We start from the raw sequence: 21,162 nt of genomic DNA on the forward strand, positions 1-21,162 counted from the left end.
AACTTCCACTGCAATGAGTGTGAATCCAGAATCCTTCCTGGCGATGCTGATAAAGATTCATGAATTTATTTGTAAAAGTAGAGACACTGGAAATCAAAATGTTCTGTGATGCCTCTCCTTCTCCAAGTCGGCCCGTTTCACATCCTACCCACCTTAAAAGTGTTTATCTGAAATAACTTAAAAACCTTGGCCTCCAGCGAAAACATAGCCCAGTACAAAATTAAACAATATTAAATTTTCTACAAAAAGATCCTGTTCATTATTTGCATAGGACTAATAGCAAGCGAGAGAATATGGAAATCTCGCATGTAGTTTTTGAAGGCATTGTGGGTTGCATAATACCCTTAGGTAGGGGCAACTGAGTCACCCTATGTTTCATTTGTTCCGTAGAACGTTCACCATCCTGTATAACTTAGTTTATTCTATTAGCCAAAAAGTCTTGAAGCCAATCGCACACTTCTGCAGATACTCGCTAAGTTGCACCATATTAATCGACAGTGTGGTACAGTGTCGAACGCCCTTCGGAAATCTGTGAAGGCGAAATGTGCCATCTACAGTACGAAAATAACTTTCATTAAAAACGCGTGCTGCTTATTAAACGTATATTTTCCTGGATCCGTGCTCATTGTTTTAGATAAGATTACATTATTTAAGAAATATCATAATGTACAAATTTATAATACGCCATAAGTAACTGAAATCCAGGTCTATAATTCTGGCTATCCCTTCTGATAGAAGCCGGCCGCAGTGGAGGAGCAGTTCTTGGCGCTACAGATTGGAACCGCGCGACCACTACTGTTGCAGATTCGAATCCTGCCTTGGGCATGGATGTGTGTGATGTCTTTAGGTTAGTTAGGTTTAAGTAGTTCTAAGCTCTAGGGGACTGATGACCTCAGATGTTAAGTCCCATAGTGCTCAGGGCCATTTGAACCATTTTGAACCTTCTGATAGAATGTTTGTAAACAGGTTTAATCTACGCTCCCTTCCAGGAGTCTGTTGGCTGAGCGAGAGATTCTGCATAAATCTTATCTATTTAGCCGCCCATGCTATGTAAAATCCAAAAGATATTCCACCAGGATGTATGGTCTTGTTTTTGTTAAGTGGCTGTAACTGTGTTTTGATATCGAGAGTGCTAATTTCAGCTCATCTTGTTTTTCATTGGGTACGAGCATTACAGTCGAACGTCGGTATGCTTGAGTACATTTTCAAACGCAAATATTATTCTTAGATTGCTTTCAGTTATGTGTTGTATTTGACGACCACGAAGAGCGAATGTTCCTTTCGTGAAGAATGTCCTTCTGGTACGGTTATTGACATTGGCTGCACTGTGCTTTGACTCTAGCCGCACGTCTCTGCCGTTGATTTCACGACACGGTATTCCGTTTGAAACATGATAGCTGAATAACAAGCACTAAGAGGTTCCCCGTGAATAAAAGGCAGTGCCGAGCAGAGTAATCAGTCGCCTGCGGCCTACAAAAGAGCGGGCTTTAATCCTCTTAGGTTCCTCCCTCGCCAGACAGGCAACGCAGCCAATAGGTCGATCAGCGGGGCCGGGGGGGACATGACGTGTTACACGCCGCTCGCGGCCGTCAAGTGCAGGACTGCCTCTTGAAAGTTTCATTCGGCAAACGCCGGCAGCGCGATCGGGGGAGTGCGGCGCCACAGCGCATGCGCACCCGACTAGCGCTCCGCACTGGCGCAGTATCTTCGGTGTGGGCGGAGCCTCTGTTGCGTAGCCATGGTAACGGCGGCCGCTGTGGAGGGGAGGCCGACGCACCTATATACACGACGGTGGCGGGTCGCTTGTGGGCACAGCGTCCTGACGCTCGGGGAAGGCAGGGCGTCGTTGCGTGTGCGTCGTGGCGCGGGCTGCGTGAGTGCGTGTTCTGTGACAGGGCGGGTCAGTGGGCTGACGGCGCGTCGGGCAGTCCAGCCAGAACTGCGGCCGCTGGTCAGCTTCTATAGTCACATCCCTTCAGCACCATTCATCTCGCTCATTCAGGTGGGTACTAACGGAATACCGATTTTTGGCACTTTATTTTAGTGCCGACTGTGTCTTTCGTTGCCCTTATTGTTTTGTATTGTCTGTGGTGGGGGCTGTCCAGTAGACGGATGTATGAATAAGAGCGCTATACGTTAACACAATTATTAGTAATTATAAACATTGCACGCCAATTCCTACTTGCATGATCGTGTACATTTTCGCATTAGTGATCTTCATCTGTTCCAAAACCAAGCAGTTTAAAGCTGATCGCACAATCTTCTTCGTAGTCGTCCTGTCCTTCTTCTACCCTTGGTCTAGTAGTTACAGGTTTTCCTCAGTATCTGCCTTTGATCCAAACGTAGCAGCTTTCATGCCTAGACTATTGGATTTTTTTCTTTTTCTATAACAAGGAACTCCTCTCTGTTTTCATTCTCCCTTTTATAACCTCCTAATTTATATCCAGCCAAAGGTCTTAGAGGCCTCTGTCTCTTCAGTTCTTTTTAATTGCTTGACTATATTTCGGATCCATAGAGCAGTATGTTAGAGCAATAGCATCATTAAATTTGAGTACTATTTTCATCCTGGATGAGAAAATTCACTCTGCAGCGGAGTGTGCGCTGATATGAAACTTCCTGGCAATTAAAACTGTGTACCGGACCGAGACTCGAACTCGGGACCTTTGCCTTTCGTGGGAGCTGAGCTACCCAAGCACGACTCACGCCCCGCCCTTACAGCTTTACTTCTTCCAGTACCTCGTCTCCTACCTTCCAAACTTTACAGAAGTTCTCCTGGTAGAGCACTTGTCCGCGAAAGGCAAAGATCCCGAGTTCGAGTCTCACTCCGGCACACAGTTTTAATCTGCCAGGAAGTTTCATATCTTCATCCTGTTTCTGTTCAGGAGAGTCCTTTCAATCGGGCTTAACATGTTTGTGCCTTTGTAGGTTATTTTCAGGATAACTACCATTAGCATATCACAGCCCAGATTCTTGAATATATGGACTTGTTCCAATAAATTGATCTCGATTATAGTTCTAAGACGTTTTTCTCAGCACTGGTCCGTAATTGTAGCATCCGCTGAGGATACGGTTAAATTATATTGCTTTGCTGATATATGGAAATACAGCGCATTGTCCATAGTTTTCCGTATCCACGAATATATGGCTTGGTTCAAATGGCTCTGAGCACTATGGGACTCAACTTCGGAGGTCATTAGTCCCATAGAACTTAGAACTACTTAAACTTAACTAACCCAAGGACATCACACACATCCATGCCTGAGGCAGGATTCGAACCTGCGACCGTAGCGGTCTCGCGGTTCCAGACTGCAGCGCCTAGAACCGCACGGCCACTTCAGCCGGCTCCACGAATATAACCTGGTCATCTGCAAAAAGTAATGAGTGAAACACTGTACGTCTTGGTGGAATCTTCCATTTTCTTTTGCTATTCATTGAGCATGTCACTTATATACAGTGTATGTTAAATAGCGTGGACGATACAACACACTCTTGTCTTACACATTTTGTGATTCTTCTCATTCTAATACTAATAGTTGAGTCGACACGTGTCTTGATGTTATCAGCTTACAAACTCTGAACTGAACTTATGAAATGCCGAGGAATGCCATACTCTCCTTAAGTTTCTCATGGCTTCGATCTCACCAAGAAGTCGAAGGCCTCTTCATAAACCACGGAACTTATATACATTTGGAGATTAAATTCTTTATGCTTTTTTTATATTGGTTTCGTGACAGGCAAAAATGTGTAAGCCGAAAATGTACATAATGATGACGAAATACTACTTGCGAAAGCAGATAAGCTAATGGAGCACGTTTATTGTCAACATTCGCGTCGAATTATAACAAACTTGATCACTCGTTATCTGAAGGACGGGTTTTGCAATGTATGTAGATATTTCATTAACGCTGGACGTTATCAGATACTGAAGATCACTCGCGCGAAGGCCTTTTTGCGATAATGACACGTATACCTTGTACACTTGTATCCAACAACATTCAAAGAATTGTAAGACCCAGCGTTGCATTTGATAATTATTGCAAAGAGAAAGGTTGAAATCACCTGACCCGTATCACTGTTACAGCTTTGACCAATTTTAGAGCTGTCGTCCAGTGTTGAAGGTGTTACTGCCGTACTGCTGTGTGGCCTGTTCCAACGTGTGATGCAAAGCCTATCTGTTGCTAGTTTTCATTATACTTAACGTGTGCTTAGAAACGGACCATTTTCCTGCTGCCTCTCCACCTTTTCTATAATGCCTTCCAAACAGTTAGAAAAGACGTTTGTCGCAATGTTAGCGAAGAATTAGCTTCTGAAACGACCTTTTTTATTTTGTCGCATGGCTCTGGAAAACTGATGGCTAAATAGCGCACATCGAAGGATTTTTATGAGACACGTTGATCTTGGAATCCTAAACCCAAGGAACAGTTTCTGAGAGATGTAGCAAACTCGCTATTGGTCAAAGCCTTAGCACTGCGTGCGTGGACAACTTGAGCGGAATGGAGTGCCACCATTTCCGTGTTTCCTGTGATTCGGCTCGCAGTCTACGTTGTAAACAAAATTTTTGGAAACCACATAGAAACATCTCCTTGGCCCACTACTAGCTCGATAAAATGTTTGCCAAAACTAAGAAAATTATAAACTTACCACATAGAATATGGCAGTGCAGCTAATTCGAGTGACATTGATACGCTTATCTACTTCAATTTTTGTTCTTTCTTAATTGTATTGCTTCAGGAACGGTTTCCAACATGACCTTCACTTTCTGTTATATCGTCTTCATTGTGTGTTTAACCATATTTTAATGGTGTTGAATGTGAGAGTATAAATATAAATCATCCGCCATGCTTGCTCTATTAATGTTTACTTCTCTCTCTGTTTGTATGTCAGCACACTCAAAATATTACTTGGTAAAAGTGCAGTCTTACGTCATTGCCTGTAATAACGGTGACTTGAAATTTGGGAACTATGGTTTAAATTAGAGTCGAGATGTTAATAAATAACTTAGACCTAACAGAGGCAACCTTTGATGGACATTGCTACTGCAGGACATATTTATAGGTGCGCATAACACACTTCACATCTGGGCCACAGAAATCGTTATTGCATACATTCATAATTGTGTTTGTGATCGAGAGATTATCTCTAACGCGCGGTGCCTCTCTTGGGGTTTAGAAGTTGCTGATTTCTTCTTGGACACTTTCTGCTATTATTGCAGCAGGCCTATCTGGTATCTGCGCTGGTACTCAAATATTCACACCAAGTTCCACTGAACTGAAACAGCAAACAATCCACTACGATTGATCCACAATAATAAGGATCGGTAACAGAAAAGTTGTTTTTATCCACATCACTGACATATTAATACATTCGTATACGTTTGTCATTAAACTTAAATTGTAATTATGTACGTACATGTCATGCTTTCTATTAAGATTGAAATTGTAAAAATATCGTACAGTCGTAACTCACTTTGCTACCTTCATAGCGATAAGATGGTTTTGTTCTAGCAGTGTACCGTCTCCTAATGAATTTGAAATATTTATAGCCGTTAATGATATGTGAATTTTCGCTCAAAGACTGTTCAAGTTACATCAAACACAGCACGCTACAGAGCGATAAGTGAGATTGTCGTGGCTAGATCTGATAGGGTGATGAGGAAATCCAATGTGCAGTGGTTCAAATGGCTCTGAGCACTATGGAACTTAACTTCTGAGGTCGTCAGTCCCCTAGACTTAGAACTACTTAAACCTAACTAACCTAAGGACATCACACACATCCATGGCCGAGGCAGGATTCGAACTTGCGACCGTAGCAGCAGCGCAGTTCTGGACTGAAGCGCCTAGAACCGCTCGGCCACAACGGCCTGTACAGTGGTCCTACTCAAGGAAAGTCACGTGTCTTTCCTAAGAAGAGTTTTAACAAAGTAACGGAAGATCTCATGGGTGTAGTGTGTATTGAGGAACGGTCAGCTTCAACAGTATATTTTTTATAGGTTGGGAAGACGAACGATGTAGAGACTTCACCTGTATCGCGTATAATGGGAAACAGGAACCCACCTCTTTAGCACAAACGGTACAGAAAGTATAGTTCAGCTGAACTTCTATATCTTCCCCGCAAGCCACCTGATAGTATGTGCTTCTGGTACTTATAACTGAGTCCTCTTTCCCTGTTCAATTCTCGAACGGGGTGCGGGAAAGTAATTGTCGGTAAGCACGCTATTAGCTCCAACTTCTCAATTTTTTTTCATTGTGGTCTTTTCTCGAGACATATGTGGGAGGAAGTGATATATTGTCTGGTTCTTCCCGGTAAGTACTCTCTTTAAACTTCAGTAGCAAACCTCTCAGTGACGCACAACACCTCTCTTGTAGCGTCTGCCGCTGGATTTGTTGAGCATCTCTGCAACGCTCTCACGCCGAGTAAACGATCCCGTGATGAAAGGCGCCGTTTTCGCTTGCGTCTTCTCTATCTCTTTTATCAGCCCCACCTGGTAAAGATACAGATTGATGGTATTCTAGATTGTTACATACACTTCGCTGCTGACGTAGTTTGTTCATAATTATATACGTTACTGGTTATAGAAATTGTAGTTCCAGAAAAGTTAAAATATAATTAAATTTTACTTATCTTGCATACATAGTGCGGTAGGGTGGATACAAATCAAATATGAGGCGGTGTGGGCGTACAGGATGGTCGAAATGTAATACATACAGAGCGCCACCTGCGACAGCAAAAGTGACTTTAACGTGGAATCTGTAACACTTACCGTTTCTGGCCAATCTTCATATCACTGAGTGGTGTAAGGCTAGGTTAAAAAAGGTTCGAATGGCTCTGAACACTATGGGACGTAACATCTGAGGTCATCAGTCCCCTAGACTGGACTACTTAAACCTAACCTAAGGACATCACACAGATCCATGCATGCGGCAGGATTCGAACCTGCGACCGTAACAGCAGCGGGGTTTCGGACTGAAGCGCCTAGAACGGCTCGTCCACAGCGGGCGGCTAAGGCTAGGTTAACAACAACTGAAATATTCCGCGATCCGACTGGAATTCGATCCTGCCATCTTTCGATTTCCAGTCACGCGCTTTACCACTAGACCACAAAATTTGATATGTAGCGAATCATTAAAAATTGTATGAGAAAAAGTTCTGCTTGTAACTTTATATGCCGGCCGCGGTGGCCGAGCGGCTCTAGGCGCTTCAGTCCGGAACCGCGCGACTGCTACGGTCGCAAGTTCGAATCCTGCCTCGGGGATGGATGTGTGTGATGTCCATAGCTTAATTGCGTTTAAGTAGTTTTAAGTTCTAGGGGACTGATGACCTCAGATGTTAAGTCCCATAGTACTCAGAGCCATTTGAACCATTTGTAACATTTTTTTAAAGCGTATGTAAATGATTTCTGTTGATTATTTGCAACGAAACATGAATCCGGAAGGATATTGACGGAAGGTCACCTGGCCGCGGTTGTCTGTGGTTCTAGGCGCTCAGTCCGGAACCGCGCGACTTACAGCTGCCCCCGAATCCCAGGTCTCTATCGCCAAATGCCTGCATATCGCCGTTCTTCCTCAACCTCCTGTCCCTCATTTCTCCATCGCTTATTGGATACCACCTAGTCACACTTTTCGTGATCTTCCTCTTCTTCTCATTCCAGGAGGTTTTCATGAAAGTACTCACTTGGACTATCTGTCTTCAGCCATCAAGGACCACTTGAGATACGCCTGTAGAACTTCTCGGTTTGACCACGTAAGAAATGAGCGAATAAGAAAGAGGACACAGATATATTATACTACTAGGAAACAGAAGTTGCGTTCTGCAAAGTGATTCCGAGTGATGGGCAAGTATGTACCGGTCCGAATCCGTGATTCCATATTTAAGGACTAATAATAAAACAGTAATCACTTCCAGGTGGGTGAGGATGCGCTAAGAGGACCCGAGATGTACAGTCTAATAATAAGCAAACATTTTGGTGCATGTGGAGAATTTTTGTCAGCCGACTGACAAAAGTAAATAGTGACTGCTTCAGTTACTGGATATCCATTAACGACGTGATAAACTGAGACTGCAGTTACTCGTTTCGTCCGCAGCCTCTCTAAAGGCCAGCGCCACGCTTCCCACGGTGGCGTGCGCGCCTCGCAGCTTGGGCGCAGAGCACACAGGTCCCGCTTATCGCTCGGCGCTTCGTCGTGCCGCACTGAGGCACATATGGCACGCTGATACGGGACTCGCAGAGTCACGCAGCGGAGGAAGGCCCCTCACGGCAGCCTCAGATCTGATGCCAGCCTGCCTGCGTTTCCACCGCCACGTTATCACTGGCGTAGAGAACGGAAAGCTTGAGTAGACGGTTACACATGACTGATTACATTATTTGTTTTTTACAATCTGATGCTTTTATTTAAAATTAGTGCCAATTGGATCATTTTCTTCACTGTTATCCAAGAATTGAACAGCGTTACTGAGCTCCAGCTGCTGTGATAGTGCATTTCAATCCAAGAAATTTATTGTCGACGCCACCCATCGTGTTTATTATTGAGACAATCGTTTTACCACAGTATATCTATGTCCAATTCTTATCAAAAAATGGTTCAAATAGCTCTAAGCTCCATGGGACTTAATATCTGAGGTCATCAGTCCGCTAGAACCTAGAACTACTTAAACCTAACGAACCTAAGGACATCTCACACATTCGTGCCTGAGGTAGGATTCGAACGTGCGACCGTAGCAGCAGCGAGGTTCATGGGTGAAGGGCCTAGAACCGATCGGCCACAGCGGCCGGCCCAATTCTTATTCGGGTCAGCAACCCTGATGTCTTTTTTGTAATAATTACTCTAGAAACTTGTTGAAAAATACCACTTTCAGACCATTACACCTATAGTACTGAATATCTAGGCGATTTAAACGCTTTATTGCATCTACAGATTCCTTTAAATTTCTTTTTGTTGGGCAAAGAACAGCCGACTACAAAATTACAATATGCAAAATGCTACTTAAGTACTTCAGTACTGGCTTCCTTGACACATAATAATTCATTAATTAAACGGCAGTCAAAGTATTTCATTCTGAACAGCCATATAATGTATGCACTAATACGACCTATTCTTGAGTACTGCTCGAGTGTTTGGGATCCCTATCAGGTCGGATTGAGGGAGGACATAGAGGCAATTCAGAGGCGGGCTGTACTTTTTATCGTGTTGCCATTTAATTTTTTGTGGGTATTGCAGTTACTTTCACAATAGCGTAACTTTAGGAACACGATGACTCTTATTGCTGTAAGTTTCATTACCTACTCTTTCTAACTCATACAGTAACGGAAGATCTAATTTCTAGAAACACAACTCACAAAAAAGACTGCAAGCCTTAATTTTGTTTTATACTAAAAGGTCCTTTACAGCCTGAAAAAATTTGAACGAAAGCTGTATTTACAGTTACTTATTTGAATTATTACTTGCACTACTCGCATATCTTCCGTATTTCATAAAAGAATGTCCTGTGGCAAACCTCATGTTAACCATTTCAGTGATTTCCCTACCTTACTCAGTGGCATTCTATAGCTCAAACGACGCTTGTGTACTCAAAAGACTGATGCAAGCATAGTTCAAACAGCAGACATTCTGTCCTTTTTTTCTTTCAAAGACAAGGAGAAAATCTGGTTCAAGTAATACTGGTATACTGTTTGTTTTCCTTCTTAAAGGCACTCCAAGTCGCGTTCAGTTTGCTACTACGTGACAGAGCACCGAGTCAGTTTTTTGTCCACAGCTAGGCCCTACCATGAGTAGCATGCTCTTGTTGACTTGGATTTTCCCCACAGTGCTGTAGTGACATCTGTCCTCGATAGAATTATTGATAGATGACCAGCATGGTTTCAAAATTATCGCCCTTGTGAAACACATCTTTATTCACACGGAGATGAGTGCTGCAGACAGAGAATCTCAAATTTATTCCGTATTTCCGGATTTCCATAGCGCTTTTTCCCACAGCTCCTCAGAAGCAGCCTCTAATCAATTTGCGTATCTACGAAGTATTGTCGTCTTGGCTGTGAGATCGAATTCATGGTGGTTGCCAGAAAGGCCACAGTTCATAGTAATTTACTGGAAGGCATACAGCGATACCAAAGCTATATCTGAGGTTCCTCAACGAAGCTGTTCTTAATCTATGTAAACGATTTAAGAGATAATCTGAGCAGCCCCCCTCAGACTGTTTGCCGATGATGACGTCGTCCTTTACCGTCTTGAAAAGTCATCACAAGATTAAAATGAATTACAAAATGATTTAGACAAGATCTCTGCATAGTGGAAAAGTGGTAAATGTGTCTGAAAAAAGAAACTGAGGTTTTCAACAAGTCGTAAGAAAACTACCACAAAATTTCGGTTACACCATAAATCGAACAAATTTGAAGGCTGCCGATGACACTAGTGATCACAATTACAAGTAACTTAAACTGGCAGCTTCACAAAGAACATGTCGCGGAAAGTTCAACGCTTTATACGCAGAATACTTGCCACGTGCATCAAATCTTTTACAGAGACTGCCTGCATACGCCTGTCCATCTCTTCGGAAGTTCTGCTGCGCAATATAGGCTCCTCGACATATACTACACCGAGCGAGGTGGCGCAGTGGTTAGACACTGGACTCGCATTCGGGAGGACGACGGTTCAATCCCACGTCCGGCCATCCTGATGTAGGTTTTCCGTGATTTCCCTAAATCACTCCAGGCAAATGCCGGGATGGTTCCTCTGAAAGGGCACGGCCGACTTCCTTCCCCATCCTTCCCTAATCCGATGAGACCGATGACCACGCTGTCTGGTGTCCTTCCGCAAGCAACCAACCAACCAACATATACTACTGATAGAGGAGATCGAACAAGTTGAAAGAAGGGCAGCTTGTTTTGTATTATCGAGAACTATGAGAAACTGGGTCACGGTCATGATAAGCGAATAACGCTAGCAATGAAACAATAGCGTTTCTTGTTGGGGAAAGATCTTTTGACGAAATTACAATCGCCAATTTTCTCCTTCGAATACCAAAATGTGTAGTTGACTCCCACCTTGATGGGGAGGTTCCAGAGTAAGCCGCGTGGAGTGGCCGTGTGGTTTGAGGCGCCATGTCACGGATTGCGCGGCCACTCCAGCCGGAGGTTCGAGTCCTCCCTCGGGCATGTGTGTGTGTGTTGTTCCTAGCATAAGTTAATTTATTTTAAGTAGTGTGTAAGTCTAGGGACTAATGACCTGAGGAGTTTGGTCCCTTAGGAATTCACACACATCTGAACAAGAAGTTGCAGGAAGAATATAAGAAAGAGAAAGATTTATCGCAAAGCTCTAGAAAACGAAATTTCCTCAAAAAAAGCACACGTAAAAAAACGCAAAATAGAAACATATCGAACATTGCATCAATACGTGGGTGAGCTTATATGAAACATGCACCTGTTATTCATAAATAACTTTCACGCTTATCAATAAAATAAGTAACGCTTGCCTTTCACGTAAGATTGCAAAATATCTGTAATTGTACAGAAGTTTTTATGTTTCTCCATGAAAACTGTACTTGCATTTAAAAGTAAATCCTTTGGTTACATAAAAGTGTAGAATTTAAGCGAGCAGATAATTTTTAATTGCTTAAAAAGTGCAATTTATATTTTATAGGAATATAAAATACGCAATGGACTAACACTAAACGATGTGTGGGTCTCATTATCTTCAAAACAGACATAAAAACAAAGAGAATTCGTGGCTCCTAGTTCCTCTCTCACATACCAGTTATGCATGTTACGAATACTGCTGGTAAGCCTACCATTCACTAAGTCATTACGTAGTGAATTGAAACTATGGAACCATAGCTTAGGTAGCGCAACTTTACTGCCACTTTTTAAACTGTAACAATATTTCGCTGTGCTACCCTCAAACTACTGCAACGTAGTGTTCAGCATGGTAAAAATGTTGTGCCACTGTCAATATTTAGCTGCACTGATTTCGGTGCGCCTTGTGGCTAATCGCTGTGCAGCTGTAGCGTGCACCACAAGCAAGTAGAGGCGCCCAGTGCGAATGCAGGTGTGAATGGGATGAGTTGCACGTACATGTCGAGGAAGTGGCATGCAACCTATACGCGTGCCTCTACTTGCATGTGGCACGCCTGTAGGCGATTAGGCAAAAGGAGCACGGGTTTGAAAACAGCTTTACATAAGCACTACATGTCGCCACGTGCCGTGTGCTGCAGGCCTGGAGATGACCGCCGAGCAGCTGTCGGGCGGCTGTGGTGTGTCGGAGGCGCGGCCGGAGACGTCTCGCGGCTACCCTCCCTATGGAGACGGCGACGACCTGGATCTGGAACTGGAGCTGGCCAGCCTGGAAGATGAAGAGGACGAGGAAGACGAGTGCGACGGCGACAGCGAAGGCAGCCGGCCGCGTCACCACCAGCAGCAGAAGTCACAGCAGCAGCAGCTGCTGCAGCAGACGCAGCAGCAGCAGCAGGTGTCCAGGCCCAGGGGACGCAGGGGCGGCTCCAGCAAACCCAGGGCCGGCCGCGCGCGCAGCCCCACACAGGTAGGCATGCAGCGCACACCACGACGCTCTCGCTCACTACTTTCAGAAGACGAAAACCTAATTTACGAGGGACATTTTATAAATAATGCAACACATTTTTCCTCGGCCAATTTCGGTTGAAAAAGTGCGGAATTTATTGTGCGATGTCGTGGAATTTTCCCGCTTCAGCCTCTAAGTGCCGGCGCTATACACTAGATGTAAAAAAAAAAAAAAAAAAAAAAAAAAATCAAGAGACAGCGATACGGACATATATACATGGCGATAATATCGCATACATGTAGTATAGAAGGACAATGATGTTATTTGTACTCAGGTGATTCATATGAAAAGGTTTCCGACGAGATTCTGGCTTCTTGTGTAGGGAACCACTACCTGTTGTGAAGTAATGTAATATGAAAAAGCACATTTCTGTGAAACACGTTCCTCAACAACAGCTCACAGGGCAATTCCAGAAAGACAAAATTAAAATATTTCTTTTATATTTGCCACACCGAGACCACAGTGCGACAATTTGGTAAAAGCTAGTTTTATAGCGTGTAGAAAAATTGACACATAGTTACAGCCTTTTGCTGAAGATGAACCCTAGAGGCATGCCTCTTGGACATTGCAGCCATACAATGCCCTGATAAGAAACAAGTTCGAATAAATAAGTTTTTCGAGGTGAACAGTTATTTGCCGAATTGGTATGATGACTCATGACATTAAAAACAGTTTGTGTGATTTTGCTGCCACATTCGAAACATTCGTGTCCGTTTTTGACGAGAGAACTGATTTCTCAGACAGACTTCAGTTAGTAATGTTTGTTTGTTGGTGTAGCTGTGGAGAAAGCATAAGCATTACAGGCATTAAAAGGAACAGTTCCTTTTTTAATGGTGTTGCAGACGTCTAGAACAAAGTATTTGAGGGAGCTATTGAAAGACATCGTAAGTAAGGAAACAATGCTTACAATGCGCAAATAAATGTAGGCATATGAAAACAGACTAAAAATAAAATTAATATACTCCCAGAAACTAGTGTTTTGAAGAGTGTTTAGAAGGATAATTTGTTGGCATAACATCTTGTGAAAGGGGTGCCATTCATATGGGCGCATTATACATTCAGAGGGCTGTTGTCGCATCACATGATGAAGCGCCACGTGAGCTCAAGTACGTGGATGAGGCCGCAGGTCACCAAAGGATGCCCATGCTTATGCTAGGCCATAATTCACTGTGCTGATTCGGTCTAATATCGCTTATCTGAACGTCAGGTGTCGTACTACAGATAGTCGTAGAGTTTCAGTTACCACCTCGGAAACATCAAGCTACTATCATGAAACTTTCTTATCATATTTGTCCTGCTCTGCATTTCCCACCACAGTTGTTATACAATCACTGTCATATCACGATCAGCTGATTTTGTCTGTATACCATTTTTAAGTGCATTCTCCTATACTCGTTTCTTTACACCATCATCATTTATTTACAGGACCTGTCATTTTAATACAAGACTGTTCTACTAAATACAAGCAAGGAGAAAGTTCCATATAGTCAACTCTTTAAAAGTAACATTACTGCCTTACGTAAGCATGAAAACTTTAAATACGGTATATCGCTCGCAGCATTGTTCCTTATAGTCCTAAATAATAAGCACGTATGGGAATAAAATGAAAAAAATTTGTATCAAAAGTACGTATTAACCCAGTGCTTTCATTTCGAGACCACTCATAAAATCAGTGGTATAAACTCAAACTTACGTTGCAATAATTCTTGAAACAGTTACTTTCACTGTTACTGAGCTCGTCAATATGGAGATTACAAAAGAAACAACATATTACAATCTCCTATAGCCATGTAGCACTATCTTCACGCCAATTGGTGCTGAGAACTCTGTAAATCCTCCTACAATGCACTACATTCGTAGAAATACCTCCGTGTACTACTAGGTGTCTGCCTCTTGCAACGGGATACGTGATTTCATGCAAAAGGCACTGGTATTTCAAAACAAAATTAATAAAATGATGCTTTCAGGCAGAAACCACGAGGGTTCAAAGAGCTAAAACACTGCTCCGTACGCTCGTCAACACAAATTGGTGAGAGCTGGTTGTGGACATTTTGTGCAGCGCTTTTTGTTTTCTCCCCTTTTAGGTTCAGTGCCTCTTCGCTAGTTATCCAATCTTCGGCATTCTTCTCTAGCACCACATTCGAAAAGTTTCAACTCTCTACTTGTCTCAAGTGTTTTTCATCCACGTTTCCCTTCCATGTAATGTTACACTTCAGACAAATACTTTCAGAAAAATTTCCTAGCGCTTGCATTTATGTCAGATGTTGACAAAATTTCTGTTTGAGAAACGCTTTCCTTGGTATTGGTAGTCCTCATTCAATATCCTCCCTATTTCGGCCATTTCTTCCCCAAACAACATAGCTCAATTCAAACTGTTCCATTTCCTAATTTAGTTACTTCAGCATAGCCTGATTTAATTTTTTACTCTTATTTTACTTTTATTGCTCATCAACTTATAACTCCTTTTGAAGAGACTATCAATTCCGTTCAACTGTTCTTTCATGTCCCTTGACATCTCTCGCAGAATTACAGTTTCATTGGCAAGCCTCAAAGTTTTTATATTTTCTCCTTGAACTTGTATTCCCTTCCCAGATTTGTTCGTTGCTTCCTTTACTGCTTGCAAAATGTACAGATTGAATACATTGGTGATGGGCTACAACCCTTCCTCACTTCTGTCTCAACTACAGGTGCACCTCCATGTCTTCTAACTCTACTAACAGCAGTCTGGTATCTGAACAATTTGTAGTTAAATTTTCGCTTCCTGTATTTTATCCCTGTTACCGTTAAACTTATTATAATTTTTTTACGTTAGCCTTCAGCCAGTATGGAGTTCGAATTAGAAATCAATATCGTTTTCGAATTCTAGCTCTTATTCGTCTATCAGTTTTGACATCCTGGCAATATCTCTTGAGGCCATCACTCGATGGTTTCCTCCTGGCTTCTGACAGAGGTCCTCTTTGTCTTTGAAGTTCTTCTTCCAGCTTAAAACCCCCTTAGTTTTTCACCATTTATGTAAATTGATGTCTATCCATCATTTTGTCCTGTGGGTCACCGATTTCTAAGATCTTTATCGCATTCTTGCAACTATCTCAATGTTTTCGTCTCTTTGGCCTTGAGAAATTCGGGATGTCTTTGTCAGGGGATTATCGGACATTCTTAAGATGTGCTCATAGAGCAACAAACTTTTTTTTAAAACTACAATATATGATTCTAGCTTTCTGTAGTCATATGGTTCTTCATTTGATCTCAAAAACATATGTGCACATTAATTCATTATTGTCTAAAATAATCCTTTATATCCTGCATTCTTGTTTGACTAATATATCGACTAGTCCACGTCTATCACAGTCAGTCTCCAAATCGCATAATATTTCTCGTCTGAGAACTGTACCATAATGTCTTACATTGCTCCAGTACTCTAGGAGTAACTATAGAAGTGGTGATCTAAAAATTTCCGTTCGAAGGCCGCAGAATCGGTAACACAACAAGGCAAAATCTCCTTGAGCATAAGGCAGTCATCTCCACGTTGAAGATACCCATTTATTTGGTAAAAATCGTGTCATGCTGCGTGAAGAAGTTCGTAGTCCATGCTGCACTTTGTCTTGTGATAGAAATCATGGACACTTCAAGGATTTTTCAAAGGGAATGAAGGCGTGATAATCGTATAGGGAGATATCAGTACTATAGGGCTGATGTTGAAGTGTCTACCACTTCATATGGTGTAACTTACGCGTTATGATATTAGCGATATGGGCCCGTGTGTTATCATGAAGCAGCAGCACCCCTTGTCGGGCATAGTCCCACTGACATGCTACTCATACATGTTCTTCATTGTTCAATGTACAGCAGCTGAAAAAAGAATTATAGAACCTTGATGCTGTTTGGAAGAAACTGGTAATAACGTCGCCGCACTTTACCTTTCCGCATTTACTGCACTCACATCGGAAAGACGTGAATGTTATACTGATGCCTTGCCTGCCCTTTGGCGGCTGTATAACCGAATCGGAGTCGCGCCACATTGAATATACGCTACACCAACGCCCTCAAATAGAAATTTTTTGTTCGCCCTTATAGAAATTTTTCGTCACATTTTATGTTTGGTCCACTGGTATTTTAATATAAATTTTTGTTTTGTTTCAAGAGTGATATAGTTTCAGCTATTGGCTAAGTTGTTGCGACGGCTAGTACAGTGGAGACCGGTGTTGTGTGCGTGCAGCTGCTGCGGCTGAAGCGGCACCGGCGCATGAAGGCGAACGACCGCGAGCGCCACCGCATGCACCTGCTGAACGAGGCGCTGGACCGGCTGCGCTGCGTGCTGCCCACCTTCCCCGAGGACACGAAGCTCACCAAGATCGAGACGCTGCGCTTCGCGCACAACTACATCTGGGCGCTGAGCCAGACGGTGCGCATGATCCACAGCCAGCAGCAGCAGCAGCCGGACGACCCCGCGTCCGCGGTCGCGCTCGAGCCGGCGGCCGACCTGCTGCAGGCGGCCGGTGCGCATGCGCGGGCGCAGGCCCAGGCGCAGGCGCAGGCGCAGGCGCATGCGCAGTCGGCGCCACCGCCCGTGACGCTGAGCGTGGGCAGCGTGACCGTGAGCATCGGCGGCGAGCGCGGCAACCTCATCACCTCGAGCAGCGGCAGCTGCGCCGTCGCGCAGCAGCGCAGGCTCCAGGGCCAGCAGCTGTTCGCCGCATCCAGCGCTCCAGCCTGCGCCAGCCTGCACGAGGACACCTGCTCCAGCTACAGCGACCTCTCCGACTGCTACGGCAGTCCGCCCTCCTACCACCCGCACCACTCAATGTACCAGTGCCTGTGAGCCCAGGACGGCTGTCGGCAAAGTGCCCTGCGTTACTCGTTCTGTAGCCACATTACTACACCATACAACTGCGTGCTACGCACACTAACTTTACATCCCGCTGGAGCTGCCGCAGACATCACAGCTTACCAGCAATACACGTATGCGGTTGATTTACCTCATTGGTTCTTCCTAGATTTACTTATTATTGCTTAGCCAAAGAAACAGTTATGATATCTAAGACAGCTGACATACAGGGCGGAAAATCCCTTTACAACTTCTAGGATTTTTAGAGGGAAGTAGCAACATAATATTGTGAACAGGAACCCATGTCTGGAAACATCTCCTTTCCATCCTACAACGATTTCAATTCAGATGTAAACGCGTCCACATCTCCTGAGGAAAAGAGAAAAATCTCAGAGATGCATGTCCTGGTGTGCAATAGTGTACACAGGATGACGTATACTATGTAATTAACTGTCTCCTGTAGAGACCGAGGAAGATCTGCTACCATGCAGTCTGACCGTAGAACTAGAAATTGAAGAGAGACCACTTGGGATGGAGGGTGTGTACCAGAACATGCTTCGCAGGTTCAATGTCTGTAACAACGTTGGCGGTCGCCATATCGAGCCGCTTTTGTTTTGTTCTGTACCTACACTATGCTGGATTTTCTTTTGTTCTGGAATAATGTAAGCACATAATGTTCAGGTGTTAATACAGACTAATGTACTTAATTGATAAACGGATGTTTCGTTACGTTTCTATTCGAACTGTTACTTAATAACTGTATTGCGTAACTGCCAGTTCAATTTCTCAAGCAGAAGTGGATGAGTTAAACGTCTAAATTGAAATCGACGTAGAACAGAAACGATACATTACCGAACATGGGCTCGTACTCAAAATATTATGAACTCACTCCCCATTACAAGTCCTAGAAGTTTCTAACGGCACAATTCCTGAACACCTAGTATTACATCAGTTATGCTGTCTTCATGCCTTACCCGCTGCTGTGCACACTATGTTCTGATTATTTTTGCGGTATAATAATAAAACACTGCACCAGGTACAATTTTTTTCATGCATATCACGTCACGTTCTAGGATTTTATTCTCATTACAAAGTGCAAATATTTGCGTTACTATTTTATGTGTGAGTGTGTTCTGCTTCGCTTGCCCCGCAGACATGTTTTTGTGGTTCTACAATCTATCCAGCAACATATGCCTTGTGGTTTTTTTCTAAGAGCTAATGTTAGAAAATAATATATGAGTGTCTGTCTAGGTACATGTACCGTGCCTCCTTCATTGTGCAGAAATCCGCACATCACTTAAAATTTTAAAAAATTACATAAAATGCTATTGTATATTCCCACTTGATGATGAGATTAAGTTATCGAAACGGTTTTACTATGCTTGAAGAAACTGTAACTGGTGCAGTGTTTTATTATTTAAATCATGAATGGCACAGCTGCAGGTTTTGTAAAAAAAATCCCTTACGATGAACGAAATAAAGATTATTTTTGTACAAAAGGAAGAGTAAACTTTTTCGAGAAATAGCAAAAAGATACCTTACACTAGTGTCTTATGAATGTTAGAATGATTTGAGAACTTCGTGGATTTACTTTTACAAACATTATTTAATGTGGCTGTTGTTAACGGATGCAAACTATCTTCTCACATGTTTGAAAGTATACCTTTTTAGCAGGTTACTTATAGATAATACCGCAGCTGAAGGCAACATATGTTCAAATGTCAGTTACCTAATTATAGTCTGAGTGTTAATGAAACACAAAGGTGCAAAATACACCAAGCAAGTCAATATTTAGCGGCACGATACGCTCAGTGGTGCAGATTGAGAAAGTGGACGTGTGACGTCGGCCTTTAAATGATTACCTTCAAGGCGATCACGGTACTCAAATAATCAGAACTATGAAGCGTGTGGTGACATCAACTACATGCTTACAGTTTGCATGAGGCTTTCGTCTGGAATATAAAACGTTGTTTTTTGAACGGTTGGTTTTGCCGAATGAGGGCCAAAACAAAACTGACGATCGACCTCCCTTTCTTCTAATGACCAAACTAAGAGTATCTCTACTTTCTCAGATGTTAGACTCATACCACGCAACTGAAACTTTTCCATTTTTAGGCTATGGTCACATAATCACTCTGTACTATCTTAGTATGAACAGTTACCAGGAAAAAGATTATTCATTTACAATGACGCGGTTGGCGTCCGAGTCCACAAAGTCGTGATTGGCTACAACAGTCATTCCGAATCATTTTCGAGTAATGGCCTGCTGTTCTTCCTCGGTGATGTCACAGCCACGTCTTGACTGCTTAAGCTAGGTCACACTTTCATATGTGTAGGATCATGAAGAACAATAATGACTGCTATGATCTGCCCTTACTGAACTAAATGCTCTGGTAAATTGTTAAGTATAAGTCAAAGAAAGCACAAAGACTTTAGTTTCCATAATTAACCGTTACTTTCATTTGAGAATTTGCACAAAAAATTGCATTGACCTTCAGTTTTTGTTGCGTGGCTGGTCAGTTCTGACAAATTGCAAGTGCCACTGCTGAATAATGAATTAACTGTTTAAAATAGCAGCCTAACAAATCATACTTACACATGTACACGCTGAATATATCACTGCCATTCAAGCGCTCTTCATATTGTCAACTTACTTATAAAGAGTATTATCAGATTATATGGAAATGAAAATATCGCATCTCCCACTTTGTGTTACGGTGTAACAATATATTAAGTTCCTTTTTAAGTTTAATATTTTTTGCCATAAATACGCTAGTCTGTGATTGTTTCACCCAACGATTTATTTGTTGTAGATATACAACGTGTAGAATTATGATAATTTTTGCGAGATTTTAAAGATTTTATTTATGCACTTTCTTATTTATTGTATTTATTAATTTTTTGCGTCTCTTGTACATAGTGTAAATATGCCGTCCATAGCGTCCAGGGAAAGAAAGTATTCCAAATTTTTAGAGAAATGAGAAAAGTGGCAATATACATATTTTCATATTTGTCGAAGCCAATTTCTCCTCGAGATGAAATAAATCGTGCTGCCCTTCAGAAGTATGTATACGATACTATTCGAGTATTTTTGTATGTTAACTGAAGAACGAAATTAATTTCTAAAATAAAGAATATTTTAGCTATCAGAATTTGTATTTTTGTATTGTCAAGGAATGAGTAAACGTGAATAAACAGTTCTGTCAAATATATGGTTTGTCTTTCTTTCATTCTCTGCGTGTACCACAGCATCCCTCTCTCTCTCTCCCCCTCCCCTCCCATCCCCCCCTCTTCTCCTCTCTCTCTCTCTCTCTCTCTCTCTCTCTCTCTCTCTCTCTCTCTCTCTCTCTCTCTCTCTGTGTGTGTGTGTGTGTGTGTGTGTGTGTGTTTGTGTGTGCGTGCGTGTATGTTTGCATGAGGGAAAAAGAGAGAAAGGCTGAGGTTCCAAGTGTCGATTTTTATCTTCGCATTGGCACTCGGAGTGAATGTGCTGAATAATATCTCTACGGTATGATTTACGACAAACACTGCATGCCCATCAGCAAAGCCTGAACTGCTGTTCCATACCTCAGATCACATCACATTACATCAGAGTTCCGTGAGAGAGGAGTTGCTGTTTTAGCTGTGTTCCTAGCAGGAAATTCGTTTCTAGCTGTGATCAAAGTTCTGACTTCATTTAAGTGGGCTCTGCTTTCGATCTCTTTGCCCCTACAGAGACCATGACCTTTGTCTAAATGAGCCTTTTGTAAATTATAGATTGCAGCGATC

The 21,162-nt window shown here is 42.6% G+C and overlaps 1 protein-coding gene across 1 annotated transcript; it reads left to right on the plus strand.

Moving 5' to 3' along the window:
• Positions 1 to 1,750: 1,750 nt before the first annotated feature.
• Positions 1,751 to 20,604, plus strand: LOC126284302 (neurogenin-2). The gene is made up of 3 exons (XM_049983133.1): positions 1,751 to 2,002; positions 12,205 to 12,530; positions 16,786 to 20,604. Exons 2-3 carry the CDS (start codon positions 12,213 to 12,215, stop codon positions 17,386 to 17,388), a joined length of 921 nt encoding a protein of 306 aa, XP_049839090.1. The 5' UTR covers positions 1,751 to 2,002; positions 12,205 to 12,212; the 3' UTR covers positions 17,389 to 20,604.
• The last annotated feature ends 558 nt before the right edge of the window (positions 20,605 to 21,162 follow it).

Source organism: Schistocerca gregaria, chromosome 8 (assembly GCF_023897955.1).
Source record: "Schistocerca gregaria isolate iqSchGreg1 chromosome 8, iqSchGreg1.2, whole genome shotgun sequence".
Taxonomy (NCBI): domain Eukaryota; kingdom Metazoa; phylum Arthropoda; class Insecta; order Orthoptera; family Acrididae; genus Schistocerca; species Schistocerca gregaria.